Source organism: Manis pentadactyla, chromosome 3 (genome assembly GCF_030020395.1).
Source record: "Manis pentadactyla isolate mManPen7 chromosome 3, mManPen7.hap1, whole genome shotgun sequence".
NCBI classification, from domain to species: domain Eukaryota; kingdom Metazoa; phylum Chordata; class Mammalia; order Pholidota; family Manidae; genus Manis; species Manis pentadactyla.
Window position 1 is genome coordinate 7,494,027 of NC_080021.1, and position 26,612 is coordinate 7,520,638.

General features: G+C 45.7%; 1 protein-coding gene across 3 annotated transcripts in view; it reads right to left on the reverse strand.

The window, feature by feature from the left end:
• Positions 1–5,015: 5,015 nt before the first annotated feature.
• The window catches only part of KHDRBS3 (KH RNA binding domain containing, signal transduction associated 3), a 186,213-nt gene continuing 164,616 nt past the window's right edge, over positions 5,016–26,612 (reverse strand). For 2 of the 3 annotated variants that reach the window (XM_036890536.2, XM_036890537.2), the window contains exons 8-9: positions 15,117–15,175; positions 12,647–13,253 (exon numbers count right to left, since the gene is read on the reverse strand). In XM_036890536.2, coding sequence (XP_036746431.1) covers positions 13,162–13,253; positions 15,117–15,175 — 151 coding nt within the window. In that variant the 3' untranslated portion in view covers positions 12,647–13,161. Of the gene's footprint in view, positions 5,225–11,663; positions 11,722–12,646; positions 13,254–15,116; positions 15,176–26,612 lie in introns of those variants that run through there. The other variant, XR_005025924.2, reaches the window with a different exon arrangement.

The window sequence follows — 26,612 nt, forward strand, 5'->3', positions numbered from 1 at the left end:
TGTTCTTTTAAACTGCTAAGTGCTGGGACAGTTTGTTGCACATTGACAATAAACACATGAAGGTACCCAATTTAGTCAGTACTGATCTGATTCCAGAGGCTGCAGTCTGAAGGGCCAGGAGAAGAAACAGTTTGGAGGAAGAACATTGTGGGGCAAGGGCAGAGCGATGAGAAGTGAGCCGCCGCCCGGAGCAGGCTGCACGGAGGCGCTGGCACGGACGTTCTGGTGCTGTTTAAAGGTGGGTCGGTGGGGCACACAACTGGGTGTCGGGAAAGAGGTCAGAGCTAGGCATCCATGGAAGGGCTGGCAGTGAACGAAAACTCTAGGAGCCGCTAATGAGCAGGGACACGAGGAGAGGACGCACAAAAGTCTCATTTTGCCAGAGCCGCCAATCATTCAATGCAAGAGCTCCTGCCTGGGTCCCTCTGCAGAGGAGCCTCAGGTTACCAGAAGGCAGCGAGCCTTTTGGCCTGACAACCAGTCTTTTTTTTTATTAAGGTATCATTGATACACACTCTTAGGAAGGTTTCATAAAAACAATGTGGTTATTACATCGCCCTTATTATCAAGTCCCCACAATACCCCATCGCAGTCACTGTCCATCAGTGTAGTAAGATGCCACAGAGTCCCTATTTGTCTTCTCTGAGCTACACTGTCTTGCCCATGACCCCACACACCTCATGTGCACTAGCCATGATACCCCTCAATCCCCTTCTCCCTCCCTCCCCACCCACCGTCCCCCACCCCTCCCCTTTGGTAACCACTAGTCCCTTCTTGGAGTCTGTGAGTCTGCTTTGTTCCTTCGGTTTTGCTTCATTGTTACACTCCACAAATGAGGGAAATCATTTGGAACTTGTCTTTCTCTGCCTCACTTATTTCACTGAGCATAATACCCTCTTAGCTCCATCCATGTTGTTACAAATGGTAGGATTTGTTTCTTTCTTATGGCTGAGTAGTATTCCATTGTGTATATGTACCACATCTTCTTTATCCATTCATCTACTGATGGACACTTAGGTTGCTTCCATATCTTGGCTATTGTAAATAGTGCTGCCATAAACATGGGGGTGCATCGGTCTTTTTCAATCTGAGAAGTTGTTTTCTTTGGGTAAATTCCTAGGAGTGGAATTCCTGGGTGAAATGGTATTTGTTTTTAGTTTTTTGAGGAACCTCCACACTGCTTTCCACAGTGGTTGAACTGGTTTGCGTTCCCACCAGCAGTGCAGGAGGGTTCCCCTTTCTCCGCATCCTCGCCAGCATTTGTTGTTCCTAGTCTTTTCAATGCTGGCCATCCTGTCTGGGGTGAGGTGGTATCTCATTGTGGACAGCCACAGCCTTGACAACTGCATGAAGGTGTCGCTTTGAAAGTCTAGCTTGAGAGACTAATATACTTAAATTTCCACACTTAAAAGCCATCACCTTTTTTTTTTAACTGTAGAAAGTCACTCAGATCCTCTAGAAATAAACACAAGAATGGTTATTGCAGCCTGCCATGAAAGGCTGCTGCTAGCAAAAAAAAATGATGTCAAGGAGGAACCCCGGCCATCTGAGACGGACCAAAACAAACTTAGCCGGAGAGTAAAGGTGCATTTCGCATCTACCGGCTTCTTTTGCTCAGCTGTTCTCTGCCGAGCGACTCCCCGCCACTGCGCCCCAGCAGAGTTGCTGCCTGCTGGAGGTTCAGTGAGCCCTTCCTGTGGGTCAGGCCCTGGGCTGAGTTGGGAAAATTGTCGCCTAAGATGACATCTGCCCTGCAGGGCTGTAAGGCCAGTGACCATACCCAGGCTGATGACTAGACCTGGGGTGTGTGGCTGGGGTTCCCTGGGGAACTTACTGGGGACGTATGAGCTGGTGAGAATCTCGGAGCTTCCAGACTCGTGCTGTGAATGGTTCACAGAGACGTGGACTCCCCCCAGCTTGGGCAGCTCAGGAGCGCAGGGAGGCCCTGGGCCTCCCCCACACCGCGGCCAGCTGCGTGTCTATGCACCTGTCCTAACAGAGTTGGGAAGCCCTGGGCTGGAGGAAGCGCAGAGAGAGGTGGGCGGGCTGAGGAGCTACGGCATCCCTGGGTGAAGAGCACGCATAGTGGGGCTCAGTGACTCATCGGGCGCTGGTGGGAGCCAGGACTTTCTCCTGTGTGGCCGTGGAGAGCCCGTGGGAGCTGCCCAGGGGTAAGGAGGCCCCCGACCCTGTAGTGGGGCTGAGTGGGGCCAGCAGGGGCCCTGGGAGCTCCTCCTCCCCTCTTCCGTCAACTGAGGCCGAGGGCCGGCTTGGACGCCTCCAGCCCCAGCTGCAGTCACAGGCCACGTCTAGGAGGCCAGCTAAAATAGAAGACTGAAATGCTAGAATCTAGAGTCTCCTAATAAAACCCAAAGTGTCCTTATTTCAGATGAAAAGCACTCATTCTTCCAAGAACCAGGAAAATCTGAGCTTGAATGTGAAGAACTGAGATGACAGACGGTGGAATTACCCAACCTGCCTGGGGTTTCAGGATCCAGACACATCGGAGCCAAAGCACAAAGGGCCCGGCTGGTTGGTCTGGGGCCCGTGGGGCCCCGAGGCCTGGCTGTAGCCAGGAGGCCACAAGTGATGGCAAACGCCGCTGTGCTGGCAGAGGCCCCAAAGCAAGGACACCTGTGGACAGGGTGCTCTGGTGCCCTGCTCTGCTCAAGTCGCCACCACCTGCAGCCATGCCCAGATGGGCCGCCTGTTCCCTTCCAGTGACCCACTCATGTCCCCCATTCTCTGAATTCTCCATCTCAGCTCCAGAGACCTTTCCAGCAGCTCTTCAAAGCAAGCTCCCGGAGAGCTGGCCACACTAATTCCTCCATCCAATTTGTTCTTGGACCTGCCCCCAGCTCACTCTAGCAGTCACGGTCCTGGGGCCTCTGTCCACGTCACCTTCAGCCCTTACCTCTCAGCCGAGGGTTTGCCCCTCTTCCGGGACACCCTTGATTCCTATGCCTCCCAGGCTACAGCTCTTGGGGGTCTTTGGACCTGGGCACTTCTCCCTGGTTCCCCTTCCTGGTTCCAATCCATCTCATTAAGTGTTGTGTAATCCAAGGGCCCCACACTCACAATTTTCCTTTATGGCTCTCAAATTTCTATCTCCAGACAAGATCTCCCTCCAAACTCCAGAGCTGTGTCTCAAACTTAACATATCTACACAATCTCCCCTCTCAGAAAGAGACAATGTTATTTTCCCAATGGCTCTTGGACAAAATCATGAGATCATCCAACTTTTACTTTTCTGCGCTTCACATCCAATCTGGGGACTAAGTCTCAGTGGCTCTGCTCTCAAAGAGCATCTGACGCTGGCCAGTGCGCAGCAGGTGCATGGCCGTCACCCTGGCCGGGCTAGCATTCCTCTTCTGGTCACCACATGGCCTCTCAGTCTCCCCACCCTGCTCCACCCGTCTATCCTCAATGTGGTCGTCAGTGATTCTGTTAAAGTGTAGAGTGGATCACCTTACCCTCTGCTCAACACCTCCTCTCCCCCAGCAGCTCCCACTGAAGCTCAAAATGGCCCTGTGGGCTCTGGTCCTGTCACCTCAGTGCCGGTCTCCTTGGCCCCCACACACTGCCCTCTTTTGCACCGGCATCCCTAGGGGTCCTCGGGCTCCCAGCATGGTCCCACCTTAGGATCTCTGCACTTGCTGGCATCTTGATGTAACTCATTTCTATACTTTCCCAGGTCCCTGCTAAGCATGGCAAGTGCTTAGGCGGTATTTGTCCTCCACCACACAGGTGACAGTCTAAGCCCTCCTCCCGTGACTGTGCTCTGTTGTCCCCAGAGCACTCACCCCTGCCAGCTTCTGTCTCCTCCCACTGGGACATAAGCTCCCCCAGGACAGGACAACCTCCCATTGGCTCTCCTTGCTCTCTAATAAGTAGGATGGTGCCCAGCATACACAAGATTCTCAATAAATATACAATTAAAGAATTAAGTAATGGAGGCACTAAAATAAGAAGCCAAATTTCAGGTAGTAAGATAGGGAACAGATGAGTCAGAAAGTTTGAATCCAGGGCATTTTACTTGCAGGCCTAAGACTGTGTCCCTGATTCAGTAGTGAAGGGCTGCAAGCAAAAGGGAACTCAAATTAGTTTCCATTTACAACAACCTGGCTTATGTTCTCAAGTTTCTGTGTGTTAAGGTCAAATAAAAGGGTGCATGGGGCTGACCCTCGCTGGCGACGCTTTCCTGTGCGCTCCGTGGAGCTCACGTGCCCGTCGTGCAGCAGTCCGGCTGCGCTCGCACCAACGTGCATACCTTTAGTCTTTGCCCTTCTGAGATGGAGAAATGTGTCTCTGACAAATGTAAACATACAAACTGCAGAAGTAAAAATCATGTTTTTAGAATGCATCATGAGAGGATCAGGAAAAGTGAACCTATTAAAGGTTATTCTGTGATTAACACAATGCTTTCAACACAGTACACTGTAAAAAGTGAACGCCTTGAAGAATTGTGTCTTTGAGGTAAGAGAGTGACAATTTAACAGTGCACTAGACTTGAAATTCCAGGACTGAGAGACATGTTGTGTGAGCTTCTAGCATAAGGAATAAAACATCCTCCTGGGGCATAATGAAGTAAAATCACAATGCACAAGTAAATGATGAAAAGAGAACGAACAGGATAATACTGTCCACAGGGATTGTGACCTTTATGTTCCATAACAAATTACAGAGAGGCATGGCAATCAGGTTGCTGTCCTGCAGCAACACTTTGCTTCCTGCAGGAGCTGGTTTAATTAACCCTTTAGGTGCCAAATACCTTTGGCATAACATTCCCATGTTTACTGGTCCGCAACTGAAACAGATAAATCATTTTGAACCAGAATATGTGTAGAATCTTGACTGCTTGCACTGAGTTGCAGATGCACATGGTTCCCAAGTGTGCAAAATTTAAAGCTGTGCTGAAAAATAAGACTTTTTCTGGGTTTCCATTAAAGTAGAAGAAATTGAAACAGGCAACCTTTATTAACTAGTACACAAATCACTTGTTTTTTGTTGTTAGGAGACCACAAAATAAGACTGACTTTCTTTATTTTAAAACAGGCTTTCCAAATTAAAAAGTGTAACATTTTATAAAACATTTCACAGAACATAAAATTGTGAAAAAAAAATTTAGATGATTTTCAAGTTCCCAAGTGAATTCATTTACTGATGAGGCACGTTGGTGAGTTAACTATTATTCTTAAGCAGTCCATGATTAGAAGGAAAGTTCCTGCAAGAGAGGAAAATGAAATATATTTGTACACATCAAGAAGCTAATAATTACACTCTGTTGGGGAAGGAAGGATTTAGGCAAAGGAAGCAGGCAAGTAGAAATATAATAGAAATGAAGATATTTATGGAAAGTAATGCAAAACACAATTAAAGAAATTAAGGATACAATATATTTGTGCTCAGAAAGGCAAAGAATGGTTAATCTGTATGATGAGGATCAATCATGGGTCTAACTTCAGCATGGCGATACCTCGTATGAGGAAATGGGAAATGAGTCCCCATGGGTGTGCATGGACACAGTCCATGAAGAGGAGGCTCAACTTTCAGGTATGTTAAAAAAAAAAAATTAATGCTAAAGAATATATTTTGAGGTGTCATATACAACAGAGCTGTTGTTTCAAAAACCAAGTGGTAATCAAAGGGGAAAAAGTCCAATCGCCATGAAGATGTGGCCGTCACTGGCTTCTCACAGCGCTGGTCACACATGCCTGGTGCTAGGGGCCCCGTCACCGCCTCTTGGTCCCGGCTCCCTTTGCCCCGGCCCCTGACTCCCTCCCCACATCTCCCTTTCCTCTCCTGGGCCAGCAACAGCTCACAGGCCCCCCACACGATGTGGTTTCCTGCCTTGGCCAAGGCCGGCCAACTACATCTACTCGTCACTCGGACAATTTTCTCTTCCCTGCTTCTAAATTTTAACTTGACTTTTAAAACCCATCCAGGATTTTCCTCTTCTGCAGAACCCTCCCCTCCCTCATGCAGAGCTGGGCCCCTCACCCCTGTGCCACCTGGGTGCCTGTCCAGCCTTCCACAACTGACTGCCAGACAGTGGGCTGCTCCGTGTCAGCTGCACAGGAAGTGGTGGACACCACACATCTGAAGCAAATTGCAATTTTGAAGGCTAATACTTTAAGAGGTACACATCTAGCCTAGTCCATCCAATTATTAGGGTCTTGCTTAAAGACTCAAGGAGTGTTTCTTGAAGCCTGATGACTCAGTGCTTTGGTGTGCACACAACAGCAGCCGCTAGGTCTGGACCCTCAGGGGGCCGCCTGGGGGTGGGGGCGGGGATGGGGAACAACCACACACGCCAGACAACACCACTAGCAGTGCGGCTTCAGCCAGTACGGGGAGCAAGAGAAGGCAGGCTCCTTGGGCAGAAGAAGGGAGGGAGACCCGGGGCTGGGGAGCCAGAGGAGAGGAAGGGCAGCGCAGACCCTGGGGCGGAAAAGCCAGCGGCAGAGACGGAGGCCGCCCCGAAATGACCTGCTAATGCAATCAGCACCAGGAGGACAGGAGCCACCGTGAGTCCGAGGAAGGGAGCTGCGATTTTTCTCTCTCTGCTATCGCTGTAAGACCCAGCGGCACACGGGGGAGAGGCCCTCACTGGACGCAGTGCGCCTCGTTCACCCCCATGGGGGTGGGCAGGCCGCTTGAACCCACTTTGAAGAGACGGATCTCCTGTGTGGCTGCAGGTGCTAAGAGCTGCACACAGTTAAGGGCTGCACGTAGCACTGAGTCCAAGCTTCTTGGAACAGCATATTTGATGCACCACTGCCTCTATGGGGAACAGCAGAGCAATAGCTATAAAACATGCAGTGACTCAATGAATCCCCTTTAGCAGGTTATTCCTCAGATGTATACAAGTGTGTCCAATAACAGAGATGTAAGCCTATGCTTTCTAGTTCTGCCTTCAGTGAGTACAAAATTCTGGAAGCAAACTGCAGGTCTATCAATAGTTTTCTAAATTATGGTTCATTCATATAAATATTATTCAACCAATAAAAAGAAAAAGGGAGCTTCAGAGTATGAAGTGATAGAAAATGAGCTCTAAGATATACTCTAAAGTGAAACAAGGAGGGTAAGAAACTATTTTGCATGAGAAAAATAGTAATAATTAAAAATAAATTATTTTTATAATAATTTAAAATAGTAATAGTTAGAAAAAGTATGTTTTCCCTGCGCACGATTGCAGGAAAAATACATGGAAAGATCACATGAAGAGCTGCCTCTGGTGGTTTGGGGGCAGACCAACTTTTCATTGTGTTCTCTTTTGGAAGTTTTGGATTTTGTACCAACCACCTGTATTACCTATTAAATAAAGGACATATTCTGGTTTTCCAACTTCATATTTCCCACTGAAAAAGCCAGTGGTTACAGAAGTAAATACCTCATTTCTACTGAGAAACCAGACTAATAGTGAGAAATTTTCAGTGCTAGCATTTGAAGGATTACAGGGTCACGGGCTCCTTTGCTCATTCGCTCATTCACTCCTCCGGGAGCAGCTGCTCAGCGGCTGCTACATTCCAGCACCGGGCTGGGATCCGGGGGAACGAGTCACATCAGACTGGGTTCCGTCTTCGTGAAACCTCAGGTCTGCCCGTTGGCGAGAGGGACCCGTCGCAACAAGCAGAGGTCTCGCTCCGACAGCAGCCCGGCGCCCGCAGAGGGCTGCTCCCTTGCCCCCTCTCCGAGCCGGCGGCGTCCCTCGGGCACTGGGAGCTAGCAGGCAGCAGATGTGGAGAAGCGCGGAGGGCAGGGGTCTGGTCTGGCCAGCGGTGGCCGGCGAGCTCAGGCCTGGCACGGCCCTGCTGGGAGAGCCCGGCCGAGGGGGTGGTCAGCGGCCAGGCGGGGGCGGCTGCAGCGGATCCAGCAGGCCGGGATCGCGCCAGGCTTTCTGTTCGGGGCCCGAGGCTGAGCTCTGTCCTGAAAGGCCCAGCGAGCCACCGAAGGGCTCAGCACCCTAACTCCGGGAAAACAGTCTCAGCCGTGCGTGGGCCCCTGAAACAAGACCCCCAGTCGGAGTCCCCTCCCACCGATGGGCCTTTCCATTCAGTGAGGGGAGGGTGCACCTGGGATTTAACGTGTCCTATACCTCATCTCAAAGACAGAAACAGAAGTAAGCTTAAAGTAACCTTTGTTATTTTAAATAAAATGATGGATTTTTTCCCCTTTGTATCTCCCTGCAGGACACTGAACATAAATATAAATAGATATTATTTTTACAGGAAATAAACTTTATTATTTATATTTACTACACATATCCTATAAAGTGGCTTATATTTTGGTTAATCAGATCTTTTTTACTAGAATTTAAGTTTTTCTTAAAATCATCAGTTTTAAACTCGGCGTCCCATCTCTCTGTACACAGTGACCAGAGTCGCTGCCTGGTTTTGAGTTAAACCGACGGAACTAGACTATGCAAATTGTGATACAATTAACATAAGTGGGTTTTTTGTTTTGTTTTTGTCTTTTTGCTGTCTGCAAACCATTCCTAACCCCTCTTAATACTGCGTGGTGGGAACTACGGATCACACGCCGACGTCACCTTGTTCGTGTTGACTGAGTAGCGGACCCTTTCTCTGCCCAACACTGCTGAGAGGTGGAAGGAGGGGATGAAAAGTCAGGGCCCCTGTTTTAAAGCGCTCTCTGGCCCTCGGATCAACAGCCAGTGCAAGCAGAGGTGTGTACACAGTTCTTGTGGGAACAGACTGAAAAAGGTAGTCTCTCTGGCCAGGGGGAGGAGCAGGCTGAGCTCAGAGGTGGGGATGACGTTACAACCGGAAGTGGGCTCACGTATTTAAGCTTCTTGGCAGGACCTACCAGACCCTTCACTGAGTCCCTTGCCGACCCAGACAGTATCATCTCCTGCTTTCTCTGATTATCTAGTATGACTGATTAGTTTCATAGATGATCATGTTTTTTTATAACTCCCAATATTTACATAGCAAAATATGAGTAAATAGCTACGTTTGTGCCAGGCATGCTTCCAATCTTCACAGTCACACTGGGGCAGGTATCACTACAGAGCAGCTGCACGGATGGGAACTGCAGTGAGTGGCAGTTTGGAGGCCAAGGAGCTCGGCAAGGTCACCAAGCCGGTGAAAGCAGAGCTGGGTTATGAAAGCCCCAAGGACACCTCCCCCGGCTGGTCAGCTTCTACTGGTCCCGATACTCCTGCTGGCACCTTTCCCACCTCCCTGCCCCGCCAGGCGGTGTCTCTCTGTCACATGCCTGTGTCTGTCACAGCCCTAACTGACGCTTTCCTTTACCATCTCCCCAGGGGACTGTCCTGACTTCCAGGACAGGACCGTGTCATTCAACACTGCATTTCCACTGCAGCATGGCAGATGCTCGGTCAGTGTAGCTGAATGAATGCTGATAACTGATGCAACCTGGAATATCTTGAATATAAGAAGAGTCAGGACCTAAATACAGTCAAAGAATCTCTCTGGGAAGGGCTGTGGAGCAGGAGTTGGGTAGAGACAGAGAAGGCATGGTTATCAATCATAATGTCTAACCAATGCTCAGCACTGTGGGAGTTCTTTTTAGGGACACGAGGTAACATAAAAACTAGTCCCTGCTCCTAAGGAGACTTTCATCTAATGGGGGGTCAGTGACTGACAGTGTAACAGATGGTTAAGAACAGAGACACTAATGTGATGGCTCCGAACTGGCTCGCCCAGTTACAGGGAGCGGGAGCTTACATTAGTGAGTGCACCTCTTGAAGCTTAAGTGCCTTCTTTTGTAAAATGGAGATAACACTTTCTTATAGTGAGGATTCAATGAAATTGTTTATACAAAGTGATAAGCAAGTGCTTGGTCATATGGCAAAGTGTAACCAAACTAACTCATATGCTACGGATGCTAAAATGGGGAAGTGTAAACTAAGCACACTATTTCAGAGAGGGTAGAGGGACTGCCACCAGAGATTGTGACCTGGTTTAACGGTGAGGACATGAAGGAAGAGAGGGCCCTGGGTCAAGTCCTGAAAGATCAGCATGGCTTCTACAGGCAAAGGAACAGGGAACAGCCAGCACTGGCTTGTCAGCCTGTCACCTCCAGGTGACCGCGCATTACTTGGATGTAAGGCCCACATCTTACAGATTTTTGTATTGCCAGTACCTCCTTTGTGCCAAGTAGAATTTATGCTCAGTAAATGTTGTCAAATGAGAAAACAAAGCCCAAGGCTATAGACAAAGGCTAGGGAAGGACGTGGGACAACGCAATGTGCTCATAGGAACAGGGTGAGGCTGTCAGTCTGCAGCAGAACTTCCCGTTGAAATGAGGAAGAGATAAGGCTTGGTAGAGTATATGCCAAATAAGGGAAGCCCTGGAAAGCCAAGCGGAATTCCTGTCCGACAGTGTTCCTGGTGGTTCCTGACCTTGCTGGCTCACCAAGATTTTCTTATGGTCCAATGGAGCTATGGATTTTTTTTTTAAATGAACATAAACATAAAATTGAACAATTCCTATGAATTAGCTCTTAAGACCATCTGGGGTTCAACCCTGTATCTATCCACAATATCTGCTTTAAGAAACATACATTTATTATTCAAAATAGTGAAAAATTTCAATATAATGTCACACATTGAAAAACTGTGTTATATGTCTCATTCTCCTTCTATGTAAGAAAGGAAGCAAAAAAAAGAAAAAAAGAGGACTTCTTTTGGTCTATGAAAGTGAAAAGAACTGTTTTCTTCCTAACAGTAATTTGTTTTTGGCTATTAAGGATAAAAATTAGCTCATGTAAACCCCCACACATACTAAATATGTATATTCATTGTATTCAACTGTGACAACCTTCACATTATTATATCACTTCCTAAGTTACAAAACGTTCTTGCAATGTTATCTCACTTAATTCTTAACAACAACTACATGAGATAAACATCATTCTTATAGTGCTGACTTCCAGAGTGAGACTTGTCCAAAGCCATATAAAAAGGGCTCAAATACAAATACTTTTAAAAAGTAAGACTATCTGGGGTGTCAGGGCTGAAGCAGTGTTTCTGATGGTTTAGAAAAAAATACGAGTATCTGAAAAGGGAGACCAAACTACTGATACCTTTCCTTCACAGATCCCTAGACGTCTTTTGAATTTTATTAAACAACTTTATAAAACACACTTTATAATATTTATCTCATAAAATAATCTGTTTTGCAAAATCCAGAAAGGGTAGAAAAGCACACACACAAAAATCATACTTCCACAAGCCTAAGATAATTATTGTCAAAATTATCTAGTATATCTATATAATATTTGCCTAAGAAAATATATAAACAGGGTATAGTTTTTAAAAAATGAAATTAGGATCATATCATTAGGTTTAGTATTGTTTTTACTTAATAATTTATTAGGACATTTTTATTCATGTTTGACTAGACTGTTTTAACAGTTTTAGTGAAGAAAGTGATCCAGGTACTTAAATAGTGTGATGACCTGAGCCTCCCAGCTCTGCAGGGCAGACAAAGCTGACTGGGTCTGACTTGTTTACATTCGGGAAGCTTCCTCTGTAACTGGCCGAGTTAATTTGCCATAATCACTAGTGCTGGTAATGGGAAACAACACGGGATATCTTCCCTGTGACTTCAGGTGAGCATGAAATTGTCTTCATCTTCCACAACACATCAAAATAATTGCAACAAAAGGCGCTTACCTTTGTCTGCTCCAGGGCCACTCCGGTTCCTCTGACTTTCCAAGAGAGCTGACATTTCCTACCAAAAGAAAAGACCTTTTTACTCAAAGAGAAGGAAATCCCTCAAGAAATAAAAATTAAACATTTTACATAATCTACAATTAAAAAAAAAAACTTAAGCCAAATGATTAAAGAATAACTTTATCAAATATTTGTCCGTTTTAAGAAGTGCCCTCAACTACTCATCAAATAATGTATTACAAACAACTAGTTATGAGGTTTTACATTTGTTTAATAGGGAATAATTGGCCCCAATTAAACTGACTAAACTAAGACTTTTTAGATTACTAAAACAAATTAAACTTTTTAAAATGAGAATTTAGGTGATCTTAAAACCTTTCTAAAATGGATAATGAAACTTGCTAAGTTGTAATCTCCCTGGTTTTATTAGTTATATTAAGATAAATTAAGTGAGATTAAAATCTTATTTGATTTATTTACCTTTGAAAATGAAGACCGTTTAAGGGTTACACATCCTCAGCCTTGGCGAGTGCGACCTCAATTAGTCAAGTCAGAATGTCTTTAAAAGCTTTGTGCTTATTGCTTCCAGCAGGGAGCGAGGTGTTCATTAAGGTACCAAAATTCTCATAAAAAATCCAAAGTTGCACTAGTGAAAAAACGCTCAACAAGATGAAAACTGATCACATCTTTTTCAGAAAATATTATTTAAAACCAGTTTTTAAACAAGATTTGGTTCTGCGTAGTTTTAACGTGCCACTCAAGCAGCTTGATACCATGTGAACTCTTTAAACAGCATTTAAATCTATGGTGAGTATCTCATGGTACCTTTAATTTTGTACCATTTTTTTAAGTAAGCTGTACAATGTTTAGTGTGACCCTTTTATGACAAGCGTTGTTAAATGAATGCTTTCCCTGTTTACAGCTATTTATGAAGGCCTTTTTAAATAAGCAAAACATGAAATTGTTAGCTCACACACACCAAATTTCTTTCAAAAGTTTATTTAGTATCAAGCAAGAGGGATACTTTGCTTAACACTACAGAACATTTCAAGACTTGAGTTACAAAAGAATACCACATTATTTGCACTTATAATTGGCTTCCCTTTTTACGCATGTTGGCAAGAGAAAAAGAAACTAGCATATGACTGAAAGATAAAATAACTAAATTTCTATGGAAACCTTTAAGATGCAAGGTGAAGCTTATATTAAAAGAATGGATTAACATATTTAGTAAACCTATTTTTTTTAACACTAGTTAATCAAAGTTATTTTTTTTTCTTTTGATGACCTATTTTTTCATATACAGACTGGAAATAACAAAATTTTACATGTCTTTTTTTTCTGCCCAGGTTCTTTCAACAAAGTAGTTTTAAGTTCCATCCATTCATATTTTAAGCATTTGATTTATTTAAAAAGGGATTGTTCATAGAAAAAAATTACTTTGAACAGTACACAGGACTGGCGGAGACTGGCTATTTCACAACATCAGACAGTACAGTCAGTATCTGCCGTACGGCTGCTCCCTGTAGACGCCCTTCGCTGTCCTCGCTGAAGGGGCCTTGGGTCTTGAGTTAGTCCACTCCTCTTGCCCTAAAATCAGTAACATGAATCACAATTAGATCATTGCCATGGATCCTACTGGCTTCATTTTTCAGAATCCAACTTAGCCCTGAATCAATGGTAGATGTCACATTGAAGATATATATCCCATGTACTGAAAAAGCCAAGGATATTTACTTAAAAATTACAAACCCAGTGGAAAATGGTCCTCTCACTAGCAAAACCCATGGGAAGTAAAATGATTTTTGTACCTTAAATGGCAACCAACTCTGCAAGAAGTTCCCTTTTGGCCACTCATTTAACAAAGCACACAAGCTCAACCAGCAAATGGAACTGCCTTTTGCTAAATATTAAGACATTTATGAATGGGAAAGAGAATGAGAAAGAGATTGCCTATATTTTCTTAATGGCAAAAACAAAGAAAACACAGATAAAAATGTGTGAAGGCAAAAGAAGATAAAACTGGAGGGCGACATGGAGTGGGCCTGGGAAAGAGCGAGGCCACACCATTCCCAGCAGTCCTTCGATCGAAGAGTAAATCACAGTTGCCCTGGGTGGAAGTTTATTCCTCAATTGTATACATGCTGCATATGAAATAAATTTAGTGGCATAATATCAAATTTCACTCATGACAATACTCGATCCATACCAGACAAAAGTATCAATATTAGAGGTGTTCTATCATCTCTACCTCCTGAAATTAAACACCTGTTCAACCTTGCACTTACAGTGAGGAATCTATGGGTCTTTGACAACAAACAGTTAACATACCTGCTGTGACATTCCGCAATTTAAAAGCCATGTGTCCACAGAGACCAATTTAAAAAAGCTCTGAAGGAAAAACGCTTAAAATGACCTCTTCTGTTGATACAACCATGCAATCAACGTCATTCCCTCAAGCCAACTTGCATCAGTTTAAGTAGACAGCACTCTGACAAACCAAGGCATTTCTCTTTAGCATTTGTTACAAATAACCAAAAAAAAAAAACCACCAAAAAAAACCAAAAAAAAATAAAAAGAAAAGAAAATCTGAGTTCTGGTCATCACAGCTTGGGGCAGGTGATATAACAAAAAGCACTTCAAAAAGAACATCAGAAATGGAGTTTCAGTTATGTTCAGAGAAATGTCATAGCATGCATCAGCCAGAATCCTGATTCACTTGCACTGGGTACATGGCATTTCTCAGAGCTTTGCGACTCACTGAAGCTTCACGTTCTCTGATCTTTTTGCCCTGCGGCAAAGGAGTTTCTTACTATCATTAATGTTGCTACCGCCAATTCTTTTAATTAAATGTGTCATCCTTCTGCATATTGAGACTGTGGACACAGATGCTTACCAGCTCCCAGTGAATTAAGTGGAGTTTAGCTGGCCCCCTATAAGCCTGAGAGAGCTTTCCATCTCCATCCTGGCTCAGGGCTTTTGTAACCTTTGTATAATGACTCCTACTGTAATGTTTTTAGAGGATTTGAGATTGGAGATGAATTAAAATATAAAAATGAGGGAGGGAGAGTCATTTTAGACCTGTATTCTCAATTGCTTCATTTTCCTTTACTGTCAAGAAGCAAAGACACTTCGAAAAGACCCATGCTATTAAGTGTCTGGAATTTGGCAAACTATTTTATAAATAAGAAAATCAGCACTTGGCAATCAACCCCGACAGAAAATCTAAGTTCAGAATCTGAATTCATGCAATTTTCTGCAAGTCTTTAGTCCCTTTAAGTATTACATTTAAATCTTAAAGGAGCTTCTGAAAATAGCTAGATCTGCACAGATGAACTGAAGAAGCTCTATCTGACACTCAACATGCCTTTGGACAGAATTGTCCCCTCAATTCAGATATTTAGCGTGTTCATTCCCCTGTCTAGTTATGATTCATCCTGGCCAGTTACTCACCATAGGAATCGTAAGTCTCTTCACTGAGTCCATGTCCATAATCATAGTAATCAGCACCACTGCATTAAACAAAACAAAACATGCGAAGAGAGAAGATGAAAAAGCAGTTAAGACAAAATGACTTGGCTGCGAGTTTAAATCATATTGTAAAGCTTAAGGATAACTAATAATGGGCAGGGCTGAACATGGAAACAAATTCCCACTCAGACGGCAGAGCTTTAACATGAAACCTTAGGCCTGAGGATTACCAAGTCCCCAGCTTGAACACACGACACGTGTCTGACACCTGAAGCACAGCAACTGGTCCAGTGCCTCAGAGAAGGTGCTGACTGCACCGGGGGGACAGCGACGGCCTCTGTCCCAGGAGTCTGCAAGAGAGAGGGCGGATGTAGTGGCCCATTAGGGACCTGTGCTGGGGACCCTGGGAGAGGAGGAGGGAACCCACGGCTTCGCCCCAAAAGATGGAAAGCTTACACAGGCGAGGTCATCGGTTTTCTCTGACCCTTACCTGCCGGGCAACATGCTGCTGTGTCAGCTGCGGGCACTTCACTTGGCAGTTCAGTAACCAGTACCAGAGTCAAGGCTTCACTGCCCCAGGACTCTGGCATCACCCTGAGGAAGCAGCTCACAACCAGGCCAAGGCGTCAACGACCGTGTGACCGGAGGGCACGGGAAGGCTCCCCGCAACCCAGCACGGCACCCTCACAGAGCCCGCAAAGATCTATGTCCTAATGTATAGCATCCTTGAGATGTCAGCTGGGAGGGAGCCTGTTACCATGGCAACATTGCAGACTATACAGAACAGGCACCTATACACAACCATACTTGGATTAGGCACCATTTTTTATGGGAACACATTTGTGGAAAATCTAGATGACTAACCACAGCAGACACAATTGGTTTCTGATGCTGTTTTGAGTAACTGAGGAAGAACTTCCACTTACCCTCTCAGGCTTTCCACTTTAACTCTACTTAATTCTGCAGGGTAACAACTGTCCTGAACTTGTTGTCTTGGATTGTCATAGAAATAAAACATTCTCATTATTTCAACTTCATGCAATCAAGTAAGAAGTTCTTATCAAAATGGAAAGCGATCCAACTCAGCCGTTTGACACCTGAGGAAGCCGCACTGTGCCTAATAAAATCCACGCTGTGAGTGTCGCCGTGTGTCAGCTGCTGAGATTCCGTGCAGAGCCTCACAGCAGCTACCGAGGTGATCAGAGCCGTCGTACCCACTTTACAGATAAGCAACCACAGCTCAGAAAAGCTAGGGTGCCAGCCTAAAATCCCACAGAAAACAGTGCAGGGAACACACTCAGTGGGTAAGCCTACACCTGGTTCTTCTCCTGTTCCCTTCATCAGGTAGATGACACCCCAGAGGAATTGTGAGCCCCATGACTAGAGCACATCAGGGCACCCCCGTGAGGAAGAGGTGGGCAAGGGTCTGTGTTCCCTTTGTCTCAAGCATGTGAGGATTCACATGTTCCTTCTGCCAGAAATGTTCTTCTCCTCTTTGCTTCCAGGCTACCTCCTCAAGCAGTCCTTGACCCAACTGCTCCCCCCAGGGAACCTTCCCAAGCTCCCGGGGTCAGCTCAGCACACTCTCCCGGCTTCTCATCCCCTCCCGGGCCTGCACAGACCCTCACGCTCCGTGGACTGCGTGACTGGGTACAGAGAGGCGGGGCACCTCTGTCACTCTGGCACGTCACACTGGCTTCTTGGAGAACGTAACACTTGAGCAGTGTGTCGAGGCCGGCCGGGCGACAGTGAGGAAGGAGGCGAGGACAGAGGCAGTGCCAGAGGGCGCCTTGCAGGCGGAGGGAACAGTGTATGCAAGGCACAGACGCAGGGCACAGGTTGAAAACTTAGTCTATCAAATAGAGTTAATGAACATTGATAAAATGCCTAGGATAGAATATTCTCAGCATAAAACGCTTCCACCAAGTGCAAGATGTGGGTCAGGTCTCGTCGTCCTGGTGCAGTCAGGTCCTCACAAGTCAGTTAGGTACCGTGGGGCATGCTGGCTGTGATGTGAGCTCCCTGGCATGGACTCCACCGTAAGCTCTCTGGACGCGCTGTGCTAAGCTCCACTGGCTCTTCTAACTATTGCCCAGGAACAGAATAGTCACTCCCACATCTGACCTATTATACCAAGTGGCAATGTACAGTTTTTCCAAGCAAGCACAAGTAGCTACGGAATTTTTTTTTAAAAAGGTCTTCAAATTGAGATCTGGCATTGCTAGTGAACCTGGAAAAAGGCATGGATGCAAGGGGAATGGACCAGTAGGAGTGAAGAGCCAGATCCCTGCCACCCCGGCGGCTTCTCCATCCTTGTGCACCATCTCACGCCATCTACATGAAGTCTCTGTGCCACACGATGAGGCAGCTGAGGCTCAGGGGGGGTCAAGCCATGGGCCCCGGGGGCTACCACTGCCGTGTGCTGAAAACTCAGGCTAGAGGCGGGCGTGCTCAGCGTGGGGCATGGAAGAGCAGCGCCTGATTTCCTCCGAGCTGCTCGGCCACTCTTCTGGAAGGGCTTACTTGACCTTCAGGGGTTACATGATCCCTCCTCCTGCTCAAAAACATAAGTCAGGGTCCACACAACCTGCTCCATGAGCATGGTGACTGTAACCACCTTACTTCTCTCACTGGTCTAAAATTCCTCCTCTCCCTCTTTGTGGTCCCAATTTTTCCCTCCAGGCATTAGATGCTTTACAATGAGCAGAAGAGGGACTAGGTGAAAAAGTGGCAGAGAAACTTCCACATTCAGAAGGGAAAAAAGTAGCAAAAATAAGCCAACACCAAAAGAAACAATGTGGCTTTCCTACTTAGGATTTGAGAGCTTTAAATATGAGGATTGCTCTTAAAGAATATTTTCCTCATCTTGAGGAAACCTTTTGATAAAACACTGGGGTCAAATCCGGTCTAGACATCTGAGTCTAAGCCCCGGGAGCATCTCCCGCTCGCCGGGCCTGCGCGCTCCACACGGCAGGTCCCGGGTCTGGGTGAGCTGCTGCTCAGACTCCCAACATTCTTATGCACAGCACCTGGCCCCAAAGTACTCAAAATGACTTCTCGTTTTGCTGAAAATAACTTGGCTAATGCGTCTTAGAAACTCAGCACTAAATTAAATGAACCTCAGACTTCTATCTAAAGGTCAGAAGTTACATTTATAATGACATCTTTGGCAAATAAAACCTTGATGTTCTTGAGAATTTTATCTTTGTTGCAGAGACAAAGTGAAAGTAACCTCTTTGTAAAATGGAAAAGAATTCCCTTTACTGAGACAGGCCCCCACTGCTTAACCTGGGACTGTGGGTGACAAGCACTGAGCCTAATCGACAGGAGAGCACAGCAATTGCTTTCTGAGCAAACTAAGTCTCCTTTATTAAATGGGCTGAGCAGTAATGAACATCAGTATAGATTGGAAATTTGTCTGTGAGGTGCTCTAACACAGTTAAGCATAAAAAAATCGAGGGTGAAGAATGTTTTCCAATGAACAGGAGGATAAAAGGTAGCATAATTTGGTCTGGCAATGGTTTGGTGATGAGACAATCTTAGTTTTGACAAGTGAAAACTTTAAACTGACATTTGCTATCATTTCACCCAGTTTCTGATTATTTATTGCAAGCCTGTCATCAGGCTGTGAAGCTGGGAGCAGCTGAGCCCCATTCTCATACCTGTCAGTTCCGTCTGAATTGCTTTCACAGCATCCATTTCGTGCACCTCAAACGTCTATTAACCAAAGACGTGTCCTATTTCCCAAGGATAAACTAAAAATCCATCACATGGCAAAGGGAGAAAAACATTAAAATTTCTTCATTTATGGATACAAGTTATAGGATTGATAATAGGCAAGAAACCACATTAGGCCAAATACACCTCAACTCCACGTTAGGGGGTTAAGGGCAGCTCGAAGGAGAGATGGGCTCCTCCCACTGGCACAAAGGCCACGCCTCCCGAGGCCTTCTAGCCTTCCTCCACATTCCACCCCATATCAGGGGCTGAAGGGAACCCAGAAGTTCTGAGCAATTCCTGGCTTTCCCAGAGGTTCTCAATTCCACTGCCTGGAGTCAAGAAACAGCCTCGCACTAGGAGACACAGGGAGCGCAGCGCCAGGACCAAGCCCGGGGCCTGCGGGGCCTTCCCCTCTGCATCAACGGGGTTCAAGAGGAGCACAAGAAGCTGAGTCCCCAGACCAGCCCATCTCTATGAAGGGGGTGAAGGAACCCCTCACATTTATGTTCCCATCCCTCAACTTCCACTTTAAGATCACGAGAACTAATCTTTTCAGGCCCTCTGTCAGCTCAGGGCACTCCAGACCGCCGGGTTCCTCTTCGCCTCTAGTGCCTGTGCAGTCCGCCCTCCCTCCATCCTCATCTCCCACCCGACCCCGGGTGCCCGGTGGCATTCATGGCTGCCACTGGCAGAAGCCCCTACACATTCTCAGCCTCCGCTCTGGGCGTTCCCCCACCTCCGTCCAAGCGGACACGGGGTTCCCCTCGAATGAGCAGTCTTCCCTGGGGCCCACTCCAGTTCCTCCTCTCCCACAGCCCGCACACATGGGCCTGGAGGAAAGGTAAGACTTTCCTCACTAATTCCCCCAGACACACACACCATGGCACTTCCAGACCAAAGCTCTGTCCTCCCCCTGTTCCTCCGGACACCCAGCTCAGAATCTCCCAGGAGCGTCACTGCCCGAAGTCTTGGTGACTCAGCACGTGGGTAGATGATCCTTCAAACAAGCTGTCTCTCGAGTCCCTGCACAACTCCTGTCCACCGATCGGGCCTCTAGACTCCTTTAGCCATATATTCCACATCCCACCCTCCATCTCGTCATTACCCGAAATCTTCCCACCTCACTTCAAGTTCATACATCCCATTTTCACTAGGATTTCCTCTCCTAGACCACCCCCTCCCTCTAGTATTACACTGTCCCTTCAAATCCACTGCAATCAACCCCTCCACTCCTTTTAAACTTTTCATCCCTTGTCAAGGTAACAGTGAAGTTGCTAATTCAATGGTCAATTCTCAGTCCTCATGCTATGTGCCTGATCAGTATGTGTTATACTCGATCACTCCCTTTTCTGTGATGTTCCTTCTTTACTGGGCATCCAGGGTACTATACCTCCTGCTGGTCTTCCTCTATCACTAGCTACTCCTTATCAGTCATTCCATGCCAGCCCCTCCCTCCTCTTCCACAGACCTTGGTCATCTTTTCTTCTTTGTTTACCTAAACTCCCTTGGTGATTTTCTCTAGTCTCTTGCTTTAAAGGCAATGTAAATAGCAAAAAAAATCCAAGTTTTTGTAGCCCAAAAATCTCTCCTGAAGTTTACTTTCTTGTATTAACTGCCAACTTAACATTGTAATTCCAATGTCTAACAGATATCTCAAATTTAACAAGGCCAGAACGACATTGAACCCCTAATCTTATCCACCCAAGCTTTCCTGTATCTCATTTGACAGCAAACTTGTCTTCTTTGTTCAGGCCAAAAAGTTTGGAGTCACCATTACACAGGCTATTCCCTTTGCCTAGAATACTCTTACTTCCAAATATCCACATGGCTAACTTTACCTTTCTCAAGTCCTTGCTCAAATGATGCCATTAAGCAACGTCCACTTTGATTAAAAATTGCAACCCCCTTGCTTCAGCAATCTGATCCATCATCTTACTCTGAACTATTTTTTTCTATCTGATTTGCCATCTTCTAAGATACGACACATTTATGTGTTGTACTTATTGCCTATTTCCTCTCAGTAGAATGAAGATGTAAGCTCTACAAGGGAGGGATATGGATCTGTTTTATTCAGTGATATACCTCACTACTTCTGCGTCAATGCCTAGTACATAGTAAGTACTAGTAAATATTTGTTAAAAGAACTAATTTACAAAAGAAATATTGAAAAATTATGTGCTAAGTCAACTTAAGAAAGACAAAATATTATTAGTAAGTAAAGGTGAACAAGAGAGTATTCTTCCCACCCCACTTATAAGGGTGCAAGACAGAAGGACTCAAAGGCACTTAACGTTTTTTGAATGTTAGACAAACTTGAAAAAATTAAGTAAAATGAAGTTCTAAGCCTATGTGTGGTCATGTACTCAGGGAACATTTTTTGAGCACTAACTATTCTGAAAAATGGAGGTATAGAAATAAATAAAGAAATAAACCTCTGTCTCAAGAAGCTAACAAAGATGAACACGTCGATCTCAGCAGAACAGAGTGTAAGTATGAGCAAAGAAGTATGTCCCAAACACCCTGGGAGGTGAGAGGAAGGCACAAAGGAGGAGGCTTTGCAATGATGATGACAGCACGAGTGGGAGGATGACAAGGAGGACAGAGTGGTGCACAAGGGGGGTGGGACACCAAGCACTCACTCCTCTAGCTCACCTAGTGTACACAGGGCACAGCCAGCGTGTGCATTGTGCATGTATGTGTATTTTTTCTCATTTAGCCTCATGACAATTTGGTAAGTAGACATTATTCTGTCTCCTTTATGTACAAAGAAGTTGAGGCTGAAAGGTTAACCAAACTATCCAAGGGTAAACGTAACACATGAAGACCATGGGTGTAACCGGGTCTGTCTGATGCCACGGAGACATTTAATCCCACGTGATATGCCTCCTCCTCATCTGTGGCACAAAGGAGTTTGGAGTTGATCCTTTCAAGAAGAAACCTACAAGTCTGTTTATTCATAGCACTAATTTTTTCCTCATCTCTTGCTGCAGTCACATCTCTTCTAGCACTGGGTATGCCCTTTCAATGTAAGTAATAACTCACATTTTTTTTTAGCTTCTGAGCTCTTTATTCTTCTAGAAACTCTCCCTCCTCCCTTTAATTCTCCTTTTCCATTGTGGTAGCCCCACTTAGGCACTTTGGAAGTCCAACTCCGTCCTCCACATCTCAGTTTCCTACCGTGCCTGCTAGCTCTCTGTCCTCTGGTGCCACTCAGCAGCCTATTCAGTCATCTTTTGACTTTTTAGTTCCTGACTCCCTAACCTGCTTGGTTTTTATAGATGCCAGGTCAGCTTATCCATAGAAAGATTTAATTACTTATTTTATAATCATCTCCTATTCTTTGGGCTCTGTTCTGTTGAGGTGTTAGTTTTTCAGTTTGTTTAATCTATTAAATGCTTGGTAAATTTTGGATGTGATCATTTTTTAATTTGAGATTCTTTGTGTTTGGGGTTCCTGGTCCCCTAGCGGGTGGTACCACCTGAGGTCTGGGGTAGCACTGCTACAGTTTTACTCTGGGAATAACCACTATTACTCTGTGCTGCCGAGCCTGCTGGGGGGGAAGGCAGGGCCAGGCCAGCCTAGCTGCTCCAAAGGCAGCTCCTCAGTTATGAAAAGGAGGCCCAAGCCTTTGGGTGCCCCCTGTCTGTACCCACTGGTGAGGGGCGAAGACCCCCCTAGAGCACCACTCCACATTGCAGCGCCCTCCTCCTCAGCGGGGTTTTGGCTGGTGTTGTTTCTCGTAGATCTGGCTTCATTTGCTTCCTCTTCCTTAGCAATCTTTCAAAGCTTGTTTTTGTCACCTGGATTTTAAGAAGGGGTGGGGTGGGAGTGTAGTGGTATATAGCCCGTCCTCTAATTCTATCTTCCTTCCTTTAAGTCCTTTTTAGTTTACAATGTATTTAATCTTTTAATCCTCAAAACCTCTGTCTGAAGTAGACATATTATTTAATTTTTCAGGTAATAAAAATAAGGTCAGAAGATAGGAACCACGTCTGACTCATAACTGGTCTCGACTGTACTTATTCCTGGCACATGGTAGCATTCCAGAAACACAGAGATACAAGACTAACGTGACCACAGGGTCTGAAACTTGTCCATGTCTCAGTGAATGGTCTGTAATGACATCTGTAATGACAATGCTTTATTGCAATGGCTGTGACAATGCTTTGGGGTGGGAGGGGTAGGGAGTCCCTTCAGGAGTTAAATTAGTAAGTTCTGTGCTGTTCAAGTTTAACATAAAAGCTTGTGTTTTCCCTCATTATTTTGGCCTATTCATTTAAGAGAAATCTTATCTGTAACCATTATGATAGAAAGTTAGTATTTTTGAAAACATTTCCTAACTGCTTATATGACATTAAAAAATGAAGGACTCCACACACATAACCCAGGTAATGGCTCTAGACTGGTCGCCCTGGCATGGTATTTCCCTTCTACTCAGAGGCCTTTAATCCCTAACACAACCATTAAGAATATTTTTAAGTAAATCAGAATAAGTGAAAAGTAATAGTTAAAATGAAATTTGGGGACTTCTCTTGTTTTCCCATGATCATAAATAACTAGGAGACTTGAAATTCTTTCAGGGTAATTGGCTAAAAAATGCCCATCTGTTTCAATAAGAGCCTTACTTATCTAATAGTTTTTTCATAGCACTTGATAATATTTCCCCAAAAGACTCTGAAAAATATGTTTCAGAATCAGGCTGTGCCAGTGGATGGAAGAGTTAGAGCCGAGTCTAGTCACCACTGACTGCCTGGGGGCACCGGCCTCTCCTGGCACATGGCCTCTCCTCGCACTGGGGCCCGGGTCTAGTCACTGCTGACTGCCTGGGGCACCTGGCCCCTCCTGGGCACCTGTGCACTGGAGCCTGAGTCTAGTCACCACTGACTGCCTGGGGGCACTGGCCTCTCCTGGCACATGGCCTCTCCTCACACTGGAGCCCGGGTCTAGTCACCACTGACTGCCTGGGGGCACCGGCCTCTCCTGGCACATGGCCTCTCCTCACACTGGGGCCCGGGTCTAGTCACTGCTGACTGCCTGGGGGCACCGGCCTCTCCTGGCACATGGCCTCTCCTCGCACTGGGGCCCGGGTCTAGTCACTGCTGACTGCCTGGGGCACCTGGCCCCTCCTGGGCACCTGCGCACTAAAGCCTGAGTCTAGTCACCACTGACTGCCTGGGGGCACCTGGCCCCTCCTGGGCACCTGCGCACTGGAGCCCGAGTCTAGTCACCACTGACTGCCTGGGGGCACCTGGCCCCTCCTGGGCACCTGAGCACTGGAGCCCGGCTCTAGTCACCGCTGACTGCCTGGGGGCACCTGGCCCCTCCTGGGCACCTGTGCACTGGAGCCTGAGTCTAGTCACCACTGACTGCCTGGGGGCACTGGCCTCTCCTGGCACATGGCCTCTCCTCGCACTGGGGCCCGAGTCTAGTCACTGCTGACTGCCTGGGGCACCTGGCCCCTCCTGGGCACCTGCGCACTGGAGCCCGAGTCTAGTCACCACTGACTGCCTGGGGGCACCTGGCCCCTCCTGGGCACCTGGGCACTGGAGCCCAGGTCTAGTCACCGCTGACTGCCTGGGGGCACCTGGCCCCTCCTGGGCACCTGGGCACTGGAGCCCACACTGGGAGCCATTCTGCTCACTGAGCTCCCATCACCTACGATGGGAAGAGATGGCGCTGACTTCACTTCCTTCCTGGCTTCTGTTTTTGCTAAGTGCGTTCAGACTACCTACAAGGCTGTTAATCATTCGCCCCTCTTCCCCTGAGCACTCCTCCAAAACAAGACAAGGCAGCTGTGATGTGCCAGCCCGCTTGAAGGCACATGTGGCAATCACAGCCAGGTCACTGTGTGGCGGGCACGCAATTAAGATCTCTCTGCCCTCAAGGAGCTTAAGGTCTGAGGGCAGTTCACTTAATGGGAAGGTTACCCAAGGTTTAAAATGTTTTAGACACTGTGCTTCACTCTTCTTCTGCTCGATTCATCTCTAACCCAGCTCTCTCCCAGCTCATTACACTGCATTTTCAATGTGGCCTGGCCTGTGGACTCTAAGAGTCCTGGACATCCTACAGGGGTCAGACTATTTTCATGATACTAAGACATGACATGTCTTGTTCACTGTGCTCACACTGGAAGCAAACGTGGTGGGTAAAGTTGTTAGTGCTTTGGTAAGAATCAGTGCAGTGGTACCAAAGAGTACTAGCAGTTTAAAAAAAAAGGTAGTTTCATTTAAAAATACCCTTGATGAAGCAGTAAAAATTAGTAATTTTAATAAATCTGAACTGTTAAGTACACAGCCTTTAATCATTCTGTGTAATGCGATGAGAAAGAGGCTTGTAGAAGGTCTGCCTACTGCCCAGGTATGACGGCGATCACAGGAAAAGCCCACAGGCGAGCCCAGCGAACTGCTGCTTTCAGGCAACATCACTTTTACTTGGAAGAATGAATTGTAGACAAACTATGGTTATTCAGACTTAGGTATTCGCCAGACATTTTCTTGATGAATGAAGTGAGCCTGTCATTTTAAGAAAAACAACTGACGGTATTTGTTACCAATGACAAAATTCAAGCCTTCAAGTACAAATTAGAATTTTTGAAAACTACTATTTACTACTGTAAACTGATAGCAAGCCAATACTCAAAACCTCCTCTGTTGAGACTTATGGTAATAACTATGAAAATACTTTTAAATATTGCACAATGAAGTAAGTCACAGCATTGTGAAAATATGTGTAACTCAATGAACCACGTGCTTTCAAATGACCTCTGCATAATGTAGTAAAATCTATTAAGTGTAAGACGGACCAGGGTATTTTAAGTGACAGAGTGTGAAAACTTTACTGATATGGTTTCAGGATCCACACTGCAATTAACCTTTAAGAAACTACCGCCTGACAAGTTTTGGTGAAGTATCAAAGAAGTATATCCACACTCTGAGAAAGCCTATCATACTTTCCCCTGTTCCAACTATGTATCTGCTGTTCTAACCACTTCAACCAAAACAACCTATCACATTAGACTGAAAGCAGAAGCAGATATGAGTAGCTGGCTAGCTTTTATTAAGCCAGACATTAAAGAGATTAGCAAAAATAGAAAACGACACAATTCTTACTACTTTTTGTTTTAAAAAAATGGTGTTTCTCCATACAAATGGATATTTATGTTAACACACAAAGGTTGATTACTATTACATATTTCATGACTGATATTTGTAAATGTTTGTTTTAATTTACAATATGGTAAATATTAACAAATATAAATCATATACACTAAACCAAGCTGTGGACCTCACCAATTTTTAAGAGTAAAAAATATAAAGGAGCCTGAGAACATAAAACTTTTAACCACAGGCCTTGGGCGCTTGACTGCATGGCCTTTGGGGAGGGCAGAGCTGGTATCATTCACACACTTGCCTGAAGGATGACGCTGTTAGTGGGAAAACTGTCCTGTTGCGATGTAGCAATGAGGGTGGAGGTGGTGGCTCATAGAGCCGGCAGGTGGCTGGGGCCCAATGTCATGACTGTTGGCCTCAAGTCACATATACCAGGGTTAACAGCCTCTGTCTTCTGGGGCAGATGGGCAGAAAAAAGTCAGGGGAAAACTTCAGCTTCTGATATGCAAGGCAAATTATGTAGATTCTCACAGACATACTGGGGATAGTTTTAACACAGGAATAGCATCACCTGGTATGTGTGATGTTCTAGTGCCATGAATGTATGAGAACAGAAACATACCCTTAGGTTTGAAATGATTTCTTTAAG